The sequence below is a fragment of the Metopolophium dirhodum genome, chromosome 3 (assembly GCF_019925205.1).
Source record: "Metopolophium dirhodum isolate CAU chromosome 3, ASM1992520v1, whole genome shotgun sequence".
Taxonomy (NCBI): Eukaryota; Metazoa; Arthropoda; class Insecta; order Hemiptera; family Aphididae; genus Metopolophium; species Metopolophium dirhodum.
This window is the reverse complement of record NC_083562.1, coordinates 3,942,354-3,964,062: the sequence shown is the minus strand read 5'-3', so window position 1 is coordinate 3,964,062 and position 21,709 is coordinate 3,942,354. Positions and strand designations below refer to the sequence as shown.

Here is a 21,709-nt window from a genome sequence, read left to right as displayed (position 1 = left end):
CAATTAATTATATAATAGGTGTTTTAAAATATAAGTACTTTAAATATTTGAAAAAAGTTTTATCAATAAATTATAAACAAATTATCAAGATAGTATTTAATTTATTGCATAGGGCCTGAACGAATTTTTGCTAAAATTATTTGTGGACTTATATTAATTAATAGTTCGTTTTTTAAAAAATCAGTTTAAAAATAGGAAATGTAGATCTTTCCACTCTCGAAAAATGGGCTTAACTCTAACTATTGTCGTAACTTGTAATATCAGCTGTTATTATAGGCACACATAATAGAGTCCTTCCGAGCTCATTTCGAACACCATTTGTATGTTGTGAAATTCACTTCTGCAGTCGTCGGGTCCGTAAACTCGAATCACGAACAATTATTATAATTATAATTTATTATATTAGGGCAACTATTATCACTAAAGTCCTCAGTTAAGCTGCGCATGTAACACTATTAATTATTTCAACGCCCGATATTGATTACGAAAAAATCGTTATCAAACAACGCTTATAACAATATACTATGCAATATTATTTTAAAATATAAAGTACTACCCTACATTAGCTACATTACCTGTCTCGGGGCCGGCTCAAGCGAAAATAGTGAACTATAAGGCGCAATAAAAATGTTGTCACCGCAAACAACATAATATTGTCAGTATATTTTGAAAATGCCGCCATCTTACCAAAGTGCCGCTTAATGAGTGCCGCCCTAGGCCTATGTCGCCTACCCCTTGAGCCAGGGGCCTGCGCCGTCTCGTCCAAAAAAATATTACAAATGGTACCTTGTACGAACCTATACAGACGCGCACGTTCGTCGTCGATTACGTCGCACGAATTCGTACATTTGAAATGCTGGAGCCAAAATATCACGGTTTTATAGTATTTCAATGGTCACGGGCGCCTACAAACTGGAAATGAAAACGTTATAAGTAACAGAATCGATTGTTTTGTTTCGCAACGTTTCGTTTCATTTTACACGACATTACCTATGCCAGCGGTGATATCGATTGCCTCGAAACGGCTGCGCGAGATTCGTCGGATTGCTCGGATTTCGATCACACTTTTCCCGGTATAAAAAGCAAAAAACTCTTATGGAACGCAATTTTATATGTATTTCCATTACCTATTATAAATCCTATCGCCGTTAAAGACAACAACAAATGTGAACTTTCCACCGTGGCGGACACTGCACACTATAAAATATATTATGGTGTCGTTAATATTTCGACAATGGCCGAGTATCGGACAAAAAAGTCCACAACCCAAATATTAATGGGCTCGCGAGCGGATAAACGTAAAACGGTGACACAAACAGTGAACCGATAAAATTTATCGTAAATTAACAACCTGTTATATCGTGACACGTAAAGGCTGATGCCATATTATTATAATTATTTTGACCGTACGCGTACGCTTATTGATTAGCTTAGTTACCGAGTCTGATTTTTAAATTATTGATTAATCGTTATCATATCCATACGCTATAAAATGCGCCGGTGTGCGCCTATAGATATCGTGGTTTTGTGATGATGAACAATAAAATAATATAATAATTATGAAATTAATTGTACATTAAAATGTAGCGAGAACCGATATCATAATGTTATTACGTATTTATACAGTTACCTAATATGCAATATTATCACTATAAACCAATTCGATATTGAACGGTTCACTACGGACCGTATACGCGTATGATTATAATATTGTCATCGTTATTTAAATCGTATCGGTCGCACCGACATTTCCTCCGTTTCTATCCACCGCGACAGCCTCTCACCGCGCGTGCAACCGCATAATATACATATTTTCCGTCACTCATTTTTTCAACCGGAAAACTTAAGCCAACGGTGTTTTTTTAGACGGACGATCCGATGATATTGCCGTGGTATTTATAAACGCGTTATCTCAATATTACAAATAATACAGTTCAGGCATGCATGGGCATCGAGTTTCTGGAGCAAACCAGTTTCGGGTCGCGATCCGTGGCGGCGGCGGCAGTGGCGCTATACAGAAATATATTATAGGTACGACTTTGGCGGCTCCTTCGCGCGGTCAGTGTCCGCTACGGCTCCACGCCGCAAGTACGTGTGCACACCGTCTCTACGGCCGGCAACGGATGAGACGACGATTTTACTATTAAAAGGTCAAACTGCGTTCATATCGCGACCGTTTCGTTTTGCCGATGTTCTCTCGATCCGTTTCCGCGCGGGAAACAATGATTTTCGCCGTCGCGCTCATCGCTTCGATTTCCGTCGCCGCCGCCGGCGGCAGACCCTTCGACATGTGCGGACTCCAGAAAAACACGGCCGTCGAAGAATTCAAACTCAGCACTCTGTACCCTATGTTCGGCGAAATGTGAGTACACGCACGTCGCGATATATGACATATAATAATTATCTTTAGGCATAAACAGTGCTTTCGAAGGGGGGGGGGCACAAAGTACCAATCGTCTTCTTATTTTTCCGACCTTTTTTTTTTTTGCCGGCCCCTAATCATATTCTAACCAATAACACATTTAAATCTTCGCGTAGGTGACCACATTTTTTTCACACTTTTGCATCCCCCCCCCCCCTTTTAATTTTTGTTCAATTAAGGCGCTGTATAAGCACTGTAGTCTGCATCTACCACCAGTGGCGTGATGGACATTTATAAACCATGATGCCCAGCATATATTCCCTTTATCCCCTTAATACAATATATAGTACATATTATAATTATTATGCGACTGTAAATATTTAAGTTTTTGTTTTATGTTATTGGTTACCATAATGTATCCAACCACCCCACCCCCCCCCCAAAAAAAAAAAAAAAAAAATTCCACCATGAGCGTCATAAAATAATAAAATTGTAGAGACGAGACGAAACCGATGAACGCGATAATATAATACAAGTATAGGTAGGTATAATACTCGATATAGATAAACGTGCATATAGGAGGCGCAAAGAAAAGTCGCGAATCAGTGTACCGCAGTGATAAGTCTGCGACGAATGACTTTGTAACGTTATACCTACATTTTCGAAAATAGCCAAATTCATTTTGTGGTTTTTTTTCCTATTACAGTCTGACTGTCCGAGTATTAATTTTGACGAACTATAATATTACCTACCACGTTTAAAAAAAAAAAAAAAGTTACTAAAAAAAAACTAGCTTCCGTATTATTAATAGAATCTCCTAAATCTTCTATAATACAGTATACCTATATTATCTTAATATTTTATTAATAATTTATGGAGCACAGCAACATTAAAATATTTTACATCACTATATAATATAATAGTGTAATAAAGAAAACACAATTGTGTAGGTGATACGATTTTGAAATAATAGAAAATCTAATCGTAAGGTGTTTAGGTAAATTTATGTATAGAGTACCTTATGATTGTAACTGCAGAGTTGGGCCAATTACGTATGCGTTGGTTAGTACCTAAAAGTATTTTGAATAGAAAATAGTGAATGCTAATCGCAGAATTTAAAATAAAATTCCTGAAAAAAATACAGAACGGCGTGGAATAACAACTTTTATTCATGGCCACATTCGCATAGATATTTTATATTCATACATAATAATTTACATATTATGTTGAATTTGAACACATGGATTTAAGTTGTTCTATGTTAAAACATTGTGCTAATGCGGCTTATGGCTAGATTATAATAATATGATTTTCTCGATGTAATGCGTCGTCGATGCCACAATAAAAAAAAATTACTATCTACCTATTTAATTATTATTATTATCTTTTGATTATTTATACGTTCTTTAATGCAGTTCGTAGGGTCGTAGTAGGTGCATATTATACTTAATAAATGAAAACATCAAAAATGCAAAAAAACTGTAACAAAAAGCCTATGAGATGCCTAAGGTGTATAATAATTTTACCCTTAAATTTTATAAGAGGTCATTCACTCTAATTTTTAAACTAACGGAGCTAAACGTGATCTGCTGAGCTTTAAATTTGCAATGTTGCGCACTTGCAGACGGAGACAGCAAATATCCGTGTAACATTCTCGTAATTATTAAACATTTGAAAAAAACGTAAGCCTAGTCTTAGAAGAACCGTATTAAAGTTCATGGTAAATAATTGTGTATTCTCCATCCGAAATCCAACAATTTCTAAGATAAATTCGGCAATCAAATAATACTATTTTGTTGTATATTATTGTCAGCAGGTATATTATACTGTGTGCATCAATGTATGTGCACATCTTTTAGTTGTTTTTTTCTAGTGCTAAGTCCCAAGACCCGTTTATAACAATTTTACAAGGTTACTTTCAGGGACATGGTTTAGTTTGATAAGAATACACATTCACAAGTAAAATTAAAATGTAGATACAGAATTAAATACAAAATTCGAAGTGTGTACCAATAGACAAAAGTATTAATTAATTCATAGATTGGTAAATGGATTTCCTCAATAAAACATAATCAAATTTAATATTTAAATTTAAATTATATTTGTTATGAGTTACTTTTGATGCGTTGTCTCATCTCGTTGTGTTACACTCAATTGCTCAAATACTAACTTTGTACAAAACCATTTTGCGTAAACTTTGTATATGCATAAAGTACATATTGCTTTTTTTTCTTAATAATATTTTTAGAACGAAAACTAAACTAAATTTTAAATAACTTTGATTTCGATTGGTCACTATCATTCTGAATATTAGTCAAGTATAATAATTTGTCTATCGTCTAGACTGAAAATATACAGTCTTATATTATAAATATCTGAAAATAAACATGTTTACAATGTGTCTATAATATTATATTCTAAGCGGTATACATATTAGTAAATATTATACTGAGTGACTATAAAAATATATTATACACCATAGTATAGACATCAATAAAAACAATACTAATGGCTCGGATAAGTCTAGGTTGGGTATATTATAATTATATAATAAGCAGTCGGCGGCGGCAAGACTATTTGATAATCATTATTCATTTGGATTGTATAATACGACGACTTTTTTTGTTTTTAACAAAAACTAGATATCGATGACATAACAGATATCAATTAATTTGGTACAATCGAATAACTGTAGTTATGAGTAGCTCTAACTTCAATAATTCATAGTATACATAGCTGTTGGTTTGTTTCTACTTTGGCTTGTATCTGTATTGACGAACGATAAAGAAAACTTATTCGGCCAGCGAAGCACTATAATCGATCAATGTACCTACCTTTATGTTATTAATCGGTCAGGTGTGGGCTTAATAAAAATATAATATCGTCGGGTGTTTTAGTTCTTAAGTTGGGTATACTGAAACACGAATTCCTGAATATCTCCTGTCAAAAACCTAGTGTGTCGTTCCCATCGTACACGCTGGACGACTAAAAAAAACGGATTTTTAATAGGCGTTTGTGCATACATTTATATTTATATAATTTATTATTATATAGAATGTACAGGGTGATCCATTTAACGTAAGACACTTTATCGTTTAACCATCTACTTTTCGTATAATAAGTGTCTTGCGTTAAATGGATCACCCTGTATATGCATTATAAAACCTAGTCTTTACTACGACGTGACGTTAATCGTTAGAGATTTCATCAGAAGTATTAAGAGGCCGTTCTGGTAACGAAATTCGGCCGTAGAAACATGCTTTCGTATACTTCGAGTTTTCCTCAGCCCTCGTTAGCCGTAGAAACATGATTCTTTCACCAAAGTAAACGTGAGAAGTTCTTCTAGTTTTTTGTCAGAGTTTAATATAAAAAAAACAAACGTGTTTGCAGTGATTCTCGGTTACGTTAGTTTCTACTGTTTCTAGATTCGAACGACAAAAATTTAACTCAAACGTGAAATCCCAATCGAAATCGTCAAAGAATCAAAAATTGACGAATTGATCTTGCAGGTACCTAATCGAAAGAGTTATCGGATTTTTCACAAATCATTATAATCGGGGTGTTATTTTTTCGATCCTCCACAGTGTATTCGTAATAAAATACGAACAACTATAGCTATAACGACTATTGTTCTAACTTCTCTAAGACGTTCTAAAACAACTCAAGAAATGTGTCTCCATACGTGAATATTTCGATCTATATTATACTCTTGTTTTTAAAATATATAACACGATAATGTGTTACAGTTACATTTTGGCATCACAATCTTCATGTCGGGAAAACCAAATTTTAGGGGGGCGGGGAAATCAAAAGGAAAACCTACTTAATCATAACATAACACTACATACATACATTTAATATTTGTCGGTGGGGGTAACACGATTTGATCCAGGGTGGAAATCGGGGGCTGGTGGCGCATTGACCCCTCTACTGGCCTGGGCACCTATATGATTTATATTATATTATACGTGTAATATTATAATTGCATGGACGTTGTACCTATACATCATATCTTATGTAATAATAAATCAATTTTCCATTGAGATATATGCAATATTTATAGCACGGTTGTATTATAATACAGGTAATGGAAGACAATACATTCATATAGGTATAGGTATTAATGTATTATTGTTGTTCCGGAGCCGTACCGAGACATTTTTTATCCCGAAGCTCTAGCAATGCGCCCTAAGAATATTTTATTGAGTCTATATAATGGCAATTCGAGCGTTTTGGTATTTTTCTGACATGTTAGCTCCAATGTCTGTTACCCCTTACATTGTGTACATCCAAGTTCTAATAATAATTAAATAATTGTAATAAGCAATGTAGATGAGTATTAATCAATGAAGGGATACATTTCATATTAAAAATATAATATTATGATGTTTACGGATGTGGGATTGGTGTGTAGTAATGAAACATATTATATCAATAATATTATTATATTGTCAATAATATTTTTTTAAAGTTAACCATTAGATATTTTTGTGCCCCTCATTATTAAGCGCCCAAGGTAAGTGCCAGGTGCCTCTTACGCCTCATCCTATAGTCACGGCTCTGTTGTTGTCTGCGTGTCAAACTGGGCAATTGTAAACTCCGCCAGAATACCGGTTAGAAAAAAAGGTAATAAAAAGATCTAATGTAAACTCCGCCAGTTTTATTTTCTTACCTGTAATGGATACATGGAAATTCCGCCAGTATTGAGGCCTTCCTTACGTAAAACTAAATTATATTTCTCTACTAAGTAAACTCAAAAATTCGAAATGAAAAAAAAAAAATATTGTGTTAGAAATAATAATAATGAATGTTTATTTTAGCAGTTTTGTAGATAATATGCACATGATTAATATTTATTATTACACTGCAACGTCTATCACTAAGGATTTTTCCTTGTATTGATAGACGTAAGTCTCTAAAAGAATATAATTGAAATGATTAAAATGGATAATATTAGTTAATTAAAATAAATGAATAAATAATAATAAAAAAAAGCTAGAGAAAGCTTTAAATACTAAATAGTTATAATAATGGATGCATTCGACTTAATGGTTTGAATATCTACAAATTGTATCTCATAATTTTAGTTCACAGTTCAAAATATTATAAGTATTATAACAATATACCTATAATAATATAATATACCTACATCATTTTTGATTATTAGTTATTATAATTGTCTATAATTATTTTTTAACATAATACCGGCCATTGCAATTTGTACGATTTGTTCGAACAATTATTATTTTTATTTTTAAATTTTTTTTTTATATTTTCTGTCATATACTTATTTAATAAGGATAGTTATTGTTTTAAAATTATGATTTTTTGTTTACTAATAATCTGTATATTATATATTATTACCTAATTGTATAATGTATACTGTTACTTGATTTTTTTTTTTTACTGGCGGAGTTCACAAGAACACAATTTTACCTGATTTTCGTCACTGGCGGAGTTTACGTGAACTCAATTTTACCAGATTTGTTTCCCTAGCGGAATTTACAGTAAAAAAAGGTTCTCGTGGCGGGGATTTCATGCGCCCGTCAAACTTTATAGAAGTATGATAAAAAAAATGTGCAAAACTAGTTTAACGAGTATTCCGTATATATCTCCCATTTTGGAAGGTTGTTGGCAGTTGTCTCATAGCATATTAATGTTTTTGTATCTATTTGTTTTCAGAAAACGTAATTGTTATAAAAACTTATATTCGAATATTTTAAATCAACATTCCCGTGCAATAATAAGCGAAAAACAAATAAACCGCTTAATAAATTAAAGGGACGGTCACGATTTCGTCCAAAAATACATAAATACATAAATTGATTTAATTAATATACATGTTATATGCGCGTAGGTTATGTATTATGTTTATTGTGTATAAGGTGCTGCAGGATTGCGTCGTCACTCGTCAGGTTAAAAAAAAGTAAAATCTAACCATGAGAATAATATTGTTTAATTTGGTTTGACTATCGTAAAACTCTCTATGGAACTGGGCATAGGTATGCGTGCAAGGAATTTTTATTACACTGATATAGACGGTTTTTTTTTTTTATTTAAAAATAACATTTACAATCTATACGACAAGGTATATACTTAATAAGTAAGTGTGGTGGCATAAAATAACATTTCAACATTTGACATAAAATAACATCAATTGGATGGGGCTCCCAGCAAAGAATAATGATATGGACTTAAGTTTCTTTAGGTCGTGTTTTGAATATCTGTTAAATATCCCATACATCATCACAATAATGCTGTTACGTTTCAACATTATTATTTATTGAGTTTTCATTTAATTTCGAAATCGCGTATTGTGCGCCATGGGCATGCACTCTATAATATATATAAATGTGTAATAAATGTATAAACTTAATACGTCTTATGATGACTTATGTCCTTGAATATTCTATTCTTGGCCACTATAGCATGCTTAATTACTGAGGTATTGAAATGTGCCAAGTCTTGCTAAAGATGTTGCTAAGTATATTTCCTTATTTAAACGTAGGTATAAATGAATTAATTATGCGTGGATGCAAAGTTGACTTATCTTCATATCATTATTTATGCTTACAAGTCAAATGATCATGTAGGTACGGTGCCCTATATCGAACGCATTAATAGTTTAATTCTATATTTTAATCATAAATTGTTTATCGTATTTTATTACCTATAATTGGCTATTATTAATGGAAAAAAAATATTTTCTATCCAGTATATTGTACAGATAAAATTAATGATTATTATATTCATTATCGGTTCAAATTAAATATTTTGTTATAATAACATCGATGAACTATAAAATAAAATATTATTTAAAGTAGATAGTTGATAAAATTATGATTTATACGCCTATGTAAATAACAACATATTATATAACTATTATATTTTTAGTGTTTATGTCAATACAATTTCACTATATCAATAAATTGTTGTAAGATTAAAATTTGTATAATATTATGTAATAATTTATAAAATCTATACAAATCTTAAATTTACAATTAATTATGAAATTATTTCATATATGAGAAGTATACAGGGTGATCAATTAATGTATTCCTGTGGTCTCTTCACTATAGTATCTATATCAATCAACGAAGCTTATATTTTTAACGTGTCTAATAGATAGCCTATAATCCTAAATAAAAAAATTATTTTGCTATGTCACTATTTTTCGATATCGTTTGCTGGCACAAAACTGTTTTTATACACGATTTGGTAATATTACCAATATGTAGTATCGAAACTTATACACTATTATGGAACGAAGTTAAAATAATTTTAATTGTTCAATTTAAATTTTTCTTTAAATGGTTTCATTGAATACCCCGCAGACATACAATGTCCAAAACTATAATTTAGGTACATAAAATAACTTCGTGGTTAAATTTAAGAAATAGGTAAAATAGGTCTGTTATTGAATTTCAAAATTATTCCGTATTATGTACTTTATTTTGTACAGTTCTGTAAATCGTGTATAGAAAATGCTAATATAAACATTTAGTGAAATTTTCAAGTATCTACAGTGATACGTTTTTTAATTACAATAAAATAAGAAAATCGTTACACGAGAAATCGAGTGAATATCAAATGTTGTAAAAATATGAATTTCAAACGCTCATAAAATTTAATTTGCCTTTCTTGTAGACATTTTTTTTTTGATAAAGGTAGACAAACTTATGGATAATCTTGTATTACATTTTAAAATCTTAGATTTAAAAAGAAAAATTTTTATGAATTCTCAACTCAAAATAATTTGCTAATTTTCGTGACTTTTCCGTATTTTGTCAAAATTTGTACTTTAAATGCTTATAAATAAAAACTGTGACTAAGGATTTTTAATTTTTTTCATCTGCCTTTGAAACAATAACCTAGGAGCCTTCTATTAAATTTTCAAGCTTTTTTACTCAACAGATAAAATGTTATTGATATTTATAGAAAAAAAAATAAAAAAAATGGAAATTGACAATGTCCGTAAACAGCTCAAAATAAGTCAAAATATTTGGAAAATGTTATGGTGTATAGGAAATGCAATTATAAACATTCAGTCAACATTTCATGTCCCTACGGTCATTTGTTTTAGAGTTGCACCAAAAACCAAAATCGATTTTCTCGAAAACAGATTTTGCGTAGAAATTCCCGTTTTTCCTTAATTTTTCTTTGGTTTTTCACGTCGCGTTTGAAAACTACAGAGACCTACTTACTTTTGACCCCCCCTAAGTACCAACTAGATTCACTTTCCTATCAGAAAAGTTACTGTTGAAGAAAATCCAAGCACTTTTACTGTCCTAAAAGGAGATGACAGACAAAAAAAAAATAAAAAAAAAATAGAAAAACACACATCATTGTAAAATCAATGCATTCATCGCTTCGCTCAGAATCTAAAATTGGAAACTGAAAATGTTCGTAAACAGCTCAAAACAAGTCAAAATATTTTTAAAATGTTATCAAGTATAGAAAATGATAAAATAAACATAACGTGTAAATTGCAAGTGTCTGCAATTATTCGTTTTTGAATTACCACAAAATAAGAAAATCGTGACACGAAAAATCGAGTGAATAATATATAAAACTTCAGACGCTCATAAAAATCGAATTTGATTTTCCAGTAGAGATTTTTTTTCGATTAAGGTAGACAAACTTATGAAGGTACCTATGGTGTATAGAATATGCTAATATAAACATTCAGTGACAATTCTATAGTCATTTTTTGTAGAGTTACAAACACGGGAGAACGAGATATCCCCAGATATATCTGCAGATACATGGTAGAGTTGGAGTAACGGACCTACTGAAAATAACTTTATTTCTATGTAAATATATTATAAACAATTCATACTTTTTAATATAATTATGTAAATTAAGCAAAAACAGTTGTATTTGGAAATTTACTTATTTACTTATTTATTAATTAATTTTGATATTGACGGGCGAAAGCCCATTTAAAATAATAGAACAGTTATAATGGTATTTACAATTAACAATAATAATATACAGAAATATACATAATATAATACATTATATGGATACAAGAAATAAAAACAAATCTGAAATATGATGAAACAACATATTCAAATGGAGTAGGCGAAGGAGGTGTCTTGATAGGCCTGTCTCATCCATCGAGTGAAAGGTTCATTCTTCAGGTAATCAGTGGTGCATAATTAATATAGTGTACTATTATTAATGATAATATTGTTTATTATCGAAAATAATAGATTCCGTAAATATTTTAAATAAAAACACAAAATATGTTGTAATTTCGATGTAAATGCGTGTTAGCCGTGTTAGGATGTTCAACATTTTTTTAACGTATAATATTCACCGAAAGACATTGATTATAGTGATGACTGATTGCATTTACACAAATACTTCTATAATAATAGTACGTATTTACAGTAAATATAAGTATAGGTAATTTAGTAATTATATAGACTATAGCCTATAGCTATGACCATAAACTTTATAATTATGTAATTATTAAAAAAATATAATACCTACTGAATGGTTTTTTTTATTCATATCGTTATTTATCTAAATAGCAGAGACGGAATCATATAAATATATGTACCAATATATAAAATAAAACTTTTTTTTTCTAATATCGTCTTTTATTTTTCCACATAGACTAACAACTGAATCGAATGACAATATTTATGTCGTTTCAATTTGCCAACCTGTACCAAAGATGTTCTATGATCCCAGAAAATTGTCCGGTGCTATTAAATTGACGCCCAAAGGGAACACGGTCGATCTTGGACACATCGACCAATCCAACGTCATCGTTAACGGTTTGATTTTATTTACTGTTTTAAAATATTGAGTAAATATGTTTTACCCTGTCTGTTTCGTTTTTAGAGAATAGTATTGTGCTTACATACGTCGGCGGTGATCGAGATAGAGATGTAGAAGACACGTGCAAAGGTCTGAGATGGACAACGTACCTGACGTTCTTATGTGATCCAAAGGCAATCCACGTAAGTTTATGATTTGGAATGGTCGTCTTAAAAATAAATGCATCCAACGACTTCCCAAACCAATAATGCAATTTAAAAATGTAAATTACAATTGCTGTGTTCATCACATATACTATATGTATATAAGCATAGTCAAATAGTCAATAGCCAAAAGTTAAATATATTTTTTAGAGTATCTATAACACTTGATTAGATTAATTTTCAATAAAACACTAGTTACAGGCATATCTAAATTTTTAGATTTTACATAGTATTTTATTACATATGTAGTAAGTACCTATATACTAGTATATTGCTTATCCGCTGATTAGAGAAATTCTAATGAAATCTAACCTAATAAGATCTAGTTCATATAGTAAGTGTAATGGAACGTTTTTACTCAAATGGCTTAAACTTTCAACGATGTACCTATATATATACCTATACTTACTTAAATAAGTTTTTATAAGAATAACATAAAAGACTCGTAACATTGACGTGAAGCAAATTTAGAAAAGTTATAACAATGAGCTTAACAGGGACACTCACTACCTAACAGTTATTTATAAAAAAAGTGTTTTAAAAATATATATTTTTGGTTGGATAAAAAACAACCTAATTTGTATTTATTTTTAAAATTTGAACGGAAAACTGCGTTTTACACTTTTAATCGTATGTGCATAATCACACTATGAAAACTAAATAAATTATCTCATTCATATTTTAAACAATGAAAAATTTATTTGTTCTCTGTACCTACTCGTTTATAACAAAAATTGCGTACGTTTTTAATTTGTACAGCATCGTTTCAGGTTTTAATGCTATTCAAGTAACGGAAAAAATGCTTACTTTTGGCTTTTTGTTGTTTGACATTATGAGTTTTCAGCAATTTTCACTAGTATAGCAAGTAAAACAGCTTTTTCATTTAATTAGCCTTTCGGCTTTTGCTAGTTAAAATATTATTTCGTATACTTTTTATTTTTTACTCATCATTAATGTTTTTATTTAATAGTTTTGTTATACCTAATTCCAACGACATTATAGTGCCATGTGAGCGTTTCACTAACATAAAAATACTGTATTACAAAAAGTTGCAATTTATATCATGATATTAAAAAAAAACATCAAACATTGACCTATAACTATAATAAAAATATAAGTTTTTGAAAAGAATTTAAGAAACTAAATTATAATCAAAACTTGTTGGCAAAAATTACCAAAAACGTTTAGAAAAAAAAAAATAGCATAACAATGTGTTAAATTATTTAATTAGTGTTAAGCTTTTTTTTTTGACTTCATGATTATCCCTTTATTAAAACTTGTTACGCTTTTAATATTGTTTTTATAACATGTCAGTTAGTCAGCTTATAATTTATATACTAAATAAAATATCTTATTATGTTTTAGGATGTTTTAACATTGATTGACGAAGATCCCGATCAACCTGAAATATGCCAAGTGTGGTTTGAAGTAACAACGTCTAAAATATGTAACCGTCAGCCACATTTACCATTAGCGGTTATCGAAAAAGATTTTTCTACTCTAAAAAATCAGGTAACCAAATCTGGACAGTGGAGGGGAATAAATAGCATTTCTTTATATTACCAATATATATACATACATAATACTCGTTTTAAGCCAGCAATATTCCTGCAGATATTTTTTAATACTCATACTGAGATTAAAAATTCTATCGTACAAAATATTGAAATATATAAACTATTAATTTAATACCACAGTGATTTATACGAAATCAACCAGGTATAGGTACTTGGAATTTTAAATTGTAATGTAATACAAATTGCAAATCACAAATTCATATATTCAATTCTTCGTGATTAACAATAATAAATGTAGCAAAAAACCTACATTGGAAAAAATCTGTTTCAGTCAAAAAAGTTAGGTTTATATTATTTTAAAAGTAAATTAAATTTTACCTACATAGCCTAATTTAGAATACTTTTTCAACATATTATCCGGTGGTCTATCTTTTTCCAAAACAAAATATATATCACCAATTTTTTCTACATTATTCACTATTAGAACTTATAAGGTTATCAGAGCGTTAATTTTATTTTCACTCTGAATCACGCGTAATATACCAAATGTGTGTTAAGTAGACCCAATCTAAATTGTATTGTTAGCTTTATAATATTAAATACAATTTACGTATTATCAAACTAAAAGTTATGAATATTATCTGTGTTTTTATTTTCAAATGTATTTTTACTATATTCCATGCTAGTTATTATAAGTGGGTACGTAAAAAAATACAATTTAATAATCCGTATAATATATTGCATAACAATTGAAATACCGTAAAGAACCCGTAATTTCTCTCTTATATTAAAGCAATAACCACACAATAATGGTCATGTTGGACGCAAGTATATAGTTTGTTGCGATCAGAGATTGAAAAAAACAAATATTGAGCTGATTTCCTCTTAAAATAATGAATCTAATAATTATAATAAAACCTAACTATTTGTTATTATTGTTTCAGACTGATCATGAAAAATACAGTATGAGGGAGTCAACTAATTCCAATTTAATACCTTCTAGAAGAAACGAGTTTGATTACGAAACAATTAATATCAACAAGAATAATAAATCTTTAAACATTGAAAATAAAGAAAAGCCTAATATAAATGATTTATACAACAAATTTAATAAATCATTTAGTAATGAACATTTTAATACTAGCAAAGAAAAGAAAATAACAAACGACGAAATTAAAAATGGTAACACAACTCAAATTAGTTTAAAAGATCAGAAAAAACAATCAGACAATGAAAATAAAGATAAATATTTAAATAAGTATAAGGAAATAGTCCACGAAAAAAATGAAAAGGAGGAATTTAAAGGAAGTAATTCTAAAACCAATATACCTGAAGACAAAATGTCAGCTGATCATGAGAATAATAAACATTGGATCAAAAAAAATAACACAGTGCCTGGAATACCGCCTAAAAAAGAATATAGCTATCCAGAAAAAAACGAAACTATCTTACATTATAATGATTTGAAAAAATATCTAAATCAAAATAAAAACTCTGAAGGTAAATATGAAAATTCGGTTTTAAGGGAATCAACTGAATATTATGAAAATAAGGATAGTAAATTAAATCACGAGTTTCCGGAAGATGTCTCGAATAACGATATGAAATACAAAAATACCATAGATAATGAAAATGTGGAAAAAACTTCGAGACGAAACACATTTGAAAACCAAACATCAAATAAAGAGATGAATGATTCCAGTGATAACAAAAAACTTTCAGATAACGAAAAAAAATTAATTCAAAATAATTCAAAAAAATCGAATTCAAATAACGACTTACGTACTCATATTATAATTCCGAATACGGGAAATAGAATTAAATATAATACAACCAATGAAGGAAAAATTGTTGTTAAAGAAGATAATCAAAGCCAATCGAAAGATAACAAATCGATTATTTATGATAACAAGGTGCCAGGCGATGTAACTAAAGAAAACATAGCAAATCAAACGCATTCGCAAAACAATAATTCGGAGTCTAAGTCATTACCAAAAGAAGATAAAAAAAATGAAATCGAAAACCATCCGAAGAACGTCAATAGTTCAATAACCGAGAGTACTCCTCGTGCCGACTCAACGACTAAAAATAATCCAACGGGTAGTAGAGATAAAGATGTTGATGCTAATACTTTTAATAAGACAAAACATACTTCAAATGGTGATACAAATCAAACGCATTCGCAAAACAATAATTCGGAGTCCAAATCATTTCCAAAAGAAGATCAACAAAATGAAATCGAAAACCATCCGAAGAACGTCAAAAGTTCAATAACCGAGAGTACGCCTCGTGCCGACTCGACGACTGAAAATAAACCAACGGGTAGTAGAGATAAAGATGTTGATGCTAATACTTTTAATACGAAAAATCATACTACAAATGATGATACAAATCAAACGCATTCGCAAAACAATAATTCGGAGTCTAAGTCATTTCAAAAAGAAGATCAAAAAAATGAAATCGAAAACCATCCGAAGAACGTCAATAGTTCAATAAACGAGAGTACGCCTCGTGCTGAATCGACGACTGAAAATAAACCAACGGGTAGTAGAGATGAAGATGTTGATGCTAATACTTTTAATACGAAAAAACATACTACAAATGATGATACAAATCAAACGCATTCGCAAAACAATAATTCGGAGTCTAAGTCATTTCAAAAAGAAGATCAAAAAAATGAAATCGAAAACCATCCGAAGTACGTCAATAGTTCAATAAACGAGAGTACGCCTCGTGCTGAATCGACGACTGAAAATAAACCAACCGGTAGTAGAGATAAAGATATTGATGCTAATACTATTAATACGCCAAAACCTAATACAAATAATTATGGTAATCCAACCATCGACGTGCATGAAAATAATAGAATGAAAAATAATAATACTAGTGGTAATGATGATAACACTATCGCTGTCACTGTTAAGCCTACTAAAATGAGTCCGTCAAATACAATGGTTAATGATGACACTAATGAATCTGGTGAAGTAAATAGTTCGTCCACAGAATCGCCGATCGATGGATCGTTAAACAATATTAAAACAAACAATAAATTAGAACCAAATGGTACAATTATAAACGAAACCAATAACGTTAAAAAAAATCTACAACCAGACCAATCGAAACCGATACCTAGTGCAGATTCATCGGATAATGAAGATAGCGATAATTTAAAAACGACTACAGATAGTACGAACCAATCAGGAAACGGCTTCAGTTTCGATAGTTTGTTTTCGAAAATTTTCCCTAACGGTATACACGTATCTGCATCTACAATAATTGGAGCGTTGTAAGTATCATCTATTAAAGTTTATGATAAAATGTAATAAATATAAATACATTTGTTTTAATATTCCAATATTGTAATGTTACAGAGCTTCATTGACAGCTGTTACTGGAATAGTCGGAACAGCCATAAATCGTTATTATTACAAAAAAATTGGTACAGATCAAATACCCTTCAAAGGAACAATCCAATCGATTTTTAATTCGATTAAAGTATGTTATAAAAAGTTTAAACGATGCAAACATTTGTATGTTTTCAACTTAATATTTTTGTTTTCAGGGTATTATTATATCATTCTGCTGTTGTTGTCGTCGTGGTGGTTATGATGATTTAGAAGCACCAGACTTGACGAATGAAAAAACACCACTTTTACAGCCTAAATTTAATATACCAACACCGCTAATCGTAGACGAAACGTCTCAAAAATCCAGTGATAGTGGTGACAACGCGGATAGTAGTAAACAAAATAGTAGTAATGAATATGGTAGTATGTCGAAAGAAAAGAAATCTTCGACTTCTGAAAAAAAATACCGTAAAATTAAACGAAAATCGAAGACTTCAGATACGAGTTATTCTACTCCTGAATCACTTGTGAAAAATTTCGAAGAAAAACTTATTAATGTTGAAAATAATTTGCATGGAAAATCTATAAAAGAAGTTATAAGTGGAAAAATTAATACAATATTCACTGAAAAAGTAAAACCAACAATCGACAGTATTATTCAAAAAGTGGGGAAAAAAGTTGAATCAACTGATGATGAAATTAAGAAGAACTTGGATAAAATATCTAAAGATGCAGCATTGATATCCAAATTTTTGGAAAACGAAAAGTCAACAAAAATGACTGATGACGTTCGCGTGGATGTTGAAATCAAATCAGAAAAAACAAATTTAAACGAAAATGAAACACAGAATGCTGTAGTTCAAGAAGATATCAAAAGTATAACGCTTGGTGAATCACAACAGTCTCCAAACGTTAAACCTTTGAGTGAAGTTATTGTTTCACAGGTGTCCGTACCGGATCTTCAACAAATTGAAAGGAATGAACAACCGTCCGACATGAAAACAAGTACAGCAGACAGAGTTGCGACCGAAGAATTAACCAAAAGAACACATAACAAAAAGGATATTGATATAAAAAATAATATTGAAAATATCCTAGAAACCGTCGTTCCGTCCCCCATAGACACTAATACTAGTATTAACGAATCGAAATTAAAGTTCTTAGGATTCGAAAAAGAAGATAAAAATGTGCAAAAAGTGGTGACTGACGAATCTATTGCGACCGATAAAAAGATGAAAAATGAAGAGGATGACGTTGAAGTTATTGAAGAAATTATATACATAGACGGGGATGAAGGTGACGAAGATGAAGAAATTATTGAAGAAATAATAGAAACTACAGTAATCGAAGATTCACCGGACCCGTTGGATGAATCTATACCTGGTTCGGGGAAAACCAAGGTCACAGTCCGGACAACTCGTAAAATATCGTCATCTTCGTTACCCGGCGAAGTGAAAACTATCGAAGAGACCGTGGTCACCGACGGTATACCGGAAAATGAAGAAAAACAGTCTGGTTTCCAGTTGGGTGTCGGGAAATCCGGAATCAGCATGAGCGTCGGTGATAAAAAGATGGGGATCGGTAAGTCCGGATTGAATTTCACCCGCAGCAAAAGCAAATCACCGAAGAATGTGGAAGGCGATGAGCCCGACAAGCGGGACACAAAGTCTCCGGAAAAGTCCAAGAAGTCTATGTCGATGCCCAAAATATTTAAACGGTCGATCTCTCAACCGACGGACGACGACATCCAAGAAGCCGACGACGAGTCTACTAAAAAAATGTCCCGGACAGGTTCCGGCTTGTTTAAATTAGGAAAATCGCGATCCAAACCTACGTTGGTCCTAAAGACGGGTGACGTTACGATGGACGCGGACGCGATGTCAAACTTTATGGATAACGAACGGAATGCGTCGCGTATATCGAATGCAGGACTAGGTGAATTGGATTTAACGGTCGGCGATGAAGGTGTTGCCGCCGCGGTGGTCGTACGTAAGACGTCCACAACAACTTCTAAAGGAAAAGATACTCCGGTGACCACGGAAACCGTAAATGTATCACCTGCAGATTTAGGGTTCGGGTTGAGTAGAGACCGACAATCGACCCAAAATGCCGAAACCAAGTCGAACGCCAAAACCAAACGTGAAAAAAAAGACAAAACGAAATTAACGAGTCTATCGCGGCCGTTTTAGATGTACTATTATGATTTATTATAATCTAAGGAATAGTTTTAAACTTACCGTGTAAGAAACCGAAATATTATTGGTTTTTCGGTTCATTATTTTTAATTATGTTTTTAATAAATGTTTTCCGTCGAATATCGATGCGAACTATATCGGTTGGAATTTTAAATTCAACACACACCACTGTACAATTGTTAATTTTCCGATTTTTTTTTATAAATTCAACATTGATTTTATTTGTGCAGATTATACTTATGTACTGAAATTTGTTCAACTAATTTTAATTCCATGTTTTTATAATTATTAATTGTTGCTCGTTATTTTCTTACTGTTCACTTATTCTTTCTTGTATACTTTTAATTAAAAATTATATCCACGAGTTAAATTGTTTTTATATATAGGTATAACATTGAAAAATATTAGTTCACAATGTTCGTGAATAAAATATGTTTAATTTCTATTTTAAATATTGTCTATTGAGGTTGTTAATTGAACACATTTGACTGTCATAAATGTATTGTATCAATTTATTATTAATCGTATCAATTTATTGGGCCTTGGAAGGTAATCGCAACTATTTCTGAATTGATTTATGAATGACCCAAACTCAAACACCAATAAAAAGTATGATCAATTTACGGTATTGGGTTAATTTTAGTTAAGTACTTACGTCATGTCGTAAAATTAAAAAAAAAAATTTAACACAATAAATAATAAGTAGATACATTTTCCAAAGATGATTTATTGACGCAGAATGATAAAATTATTTTAATCATTATAAATTTATAAACGTGTAGACTCCGCTCAAAGTCAATTTTATATTATGTCGATTTATATAAATCGACATATTATTGTGTACATTGATTTATTTTTTTTTAAATAGATAAATAACATATAGGTAAAAGTCTCGATAATTCCTCGAATAAACTCAATTAATAAATCGAACTTTGAAGTTACATACATAGGTATATAATTGAAACCGATAAATCAATATAAAATGACGGATATAATATACGAATCGAGATATTCGGTGCATTTTAATTTATAAGATAAACGAATGGCCTTTTGGAATTATAAATGTAAGTATTGCAGTATAATAGAAAACGTATATATCTATTACGTAGATACTGAAGTGGGGGGGGGGGGGTCGTAGGGGAGTGTTCAAGTTATTCTGTGTAGTGTTATGTTTTAAATTAGGCTTACAACCTTTTACTGGATAGTTAAATGAATAGCTGGTGGTATAAAATCTTTTTGGAGATTAATTAAGGAATCGAAATCCAAAATTATTAATATTTTAGTGACTTTGCGCTTATTAATCCTTAAGGATGTTACTAAATGTTATTAGTTAATGTTCTCTAGTTATTTACTCCACTATTCGATAAATTTCTAGAAAAAAAATGAATAAAATATAATAAGCTAGTACCATATGTGATTTTCTCCACAGTAATGTTTGCGATTGAACATCGCCGATAGGTATAGTATTGGATAACCTAATTGATATGTAAGTGAATAATGTATTAATGCATACAAAAATATCAAAATTAATAGTACAATAACAAATATATTGTACGAATTCGAATAATTCATTTCGAACATTTTTTTTTGTAGTTTATAGATTTGGTATTTTTTTTTTTATTTTTGGTGTATACTTCCAGGGGATTATTGATTTTTATCACAGGTGCCGAAAATGTTTTCTTGTACAAAATGTAATAATCCTAAAAATCTGTCAATGTAGTGTACGCTACAACAACTACGACCCTGGGACATCGGCGGTCTATTTATGTGGCGATTTGTGACTGCGGCAAACACTAATACCATTGATTAAAAACATATACTAGTACAGTGGTACTAGGTATAGTATTTATACTCGATTTGCCTGATTCGTGATGATTGATATAATATACTTATGTTCTGCCGTTCATCCGTCCGATTTATTACATTTTATAATTTATTGAGACCGTTTAAATTTATTCACAAAGATTACAAAAAAAAATGTTAGAGAAGGCAATGGTTTAAAGGCTATTAATAGGAATTCAAGGTATACGTGTCATTTTCAACTAGTGTTTTAAAATTTCATACAGTAATTATAATACTTATAATATAATCATTAACAAGGCAATTCCTGATTTACGTCTTTAGACGTTCGTAAATCATTCATTATCAATATTTGCTATGATATAATATATTAATATGTAATCAGTAAAATAACTAATCAACACTAATAATCTATAATATTAGCCATTCGATTCCCAAACAGCTCCAGTATTTTGCAACAAAAATTCCTCCCCATTTCATACAGATATCCGAC

The 21,709-nt window shown here is 30.7% G+C and overlaps 1 protein-coding gene across 1 annotated transcript; it reads left to right on the top strand.

The window, feature by feature from the left end:
- The first annotated feature begins 1,983 nt into the window (after positions 1-1,983).
- LOC132940969 (uncharacterized) lies at positions 1,984-19,868 on the top strand. The gene is made up of 7 exons (XM_061008797.1): positions 1,984-2,362; positions 11,987-12,150; positions 12,218-12,336; positions 13,723-13,869; positions 14,819-17,160; positions 17,246-17,369; positions 17,437-19,868. Exons 1-7 carry the CDS (start codon positions 2,190-2,192, stop codon positions 19,408-19,410), a joined length of 5,043 nt encoding a protein of 1,680 aa, XP_060864780.1. The 5' UTR covers positions 1,984-2,189; the 3' UTR covers positions 19,411-19,868.
- Positions 19,869-21,709: the final 1,841 nt, after the last annotated feature.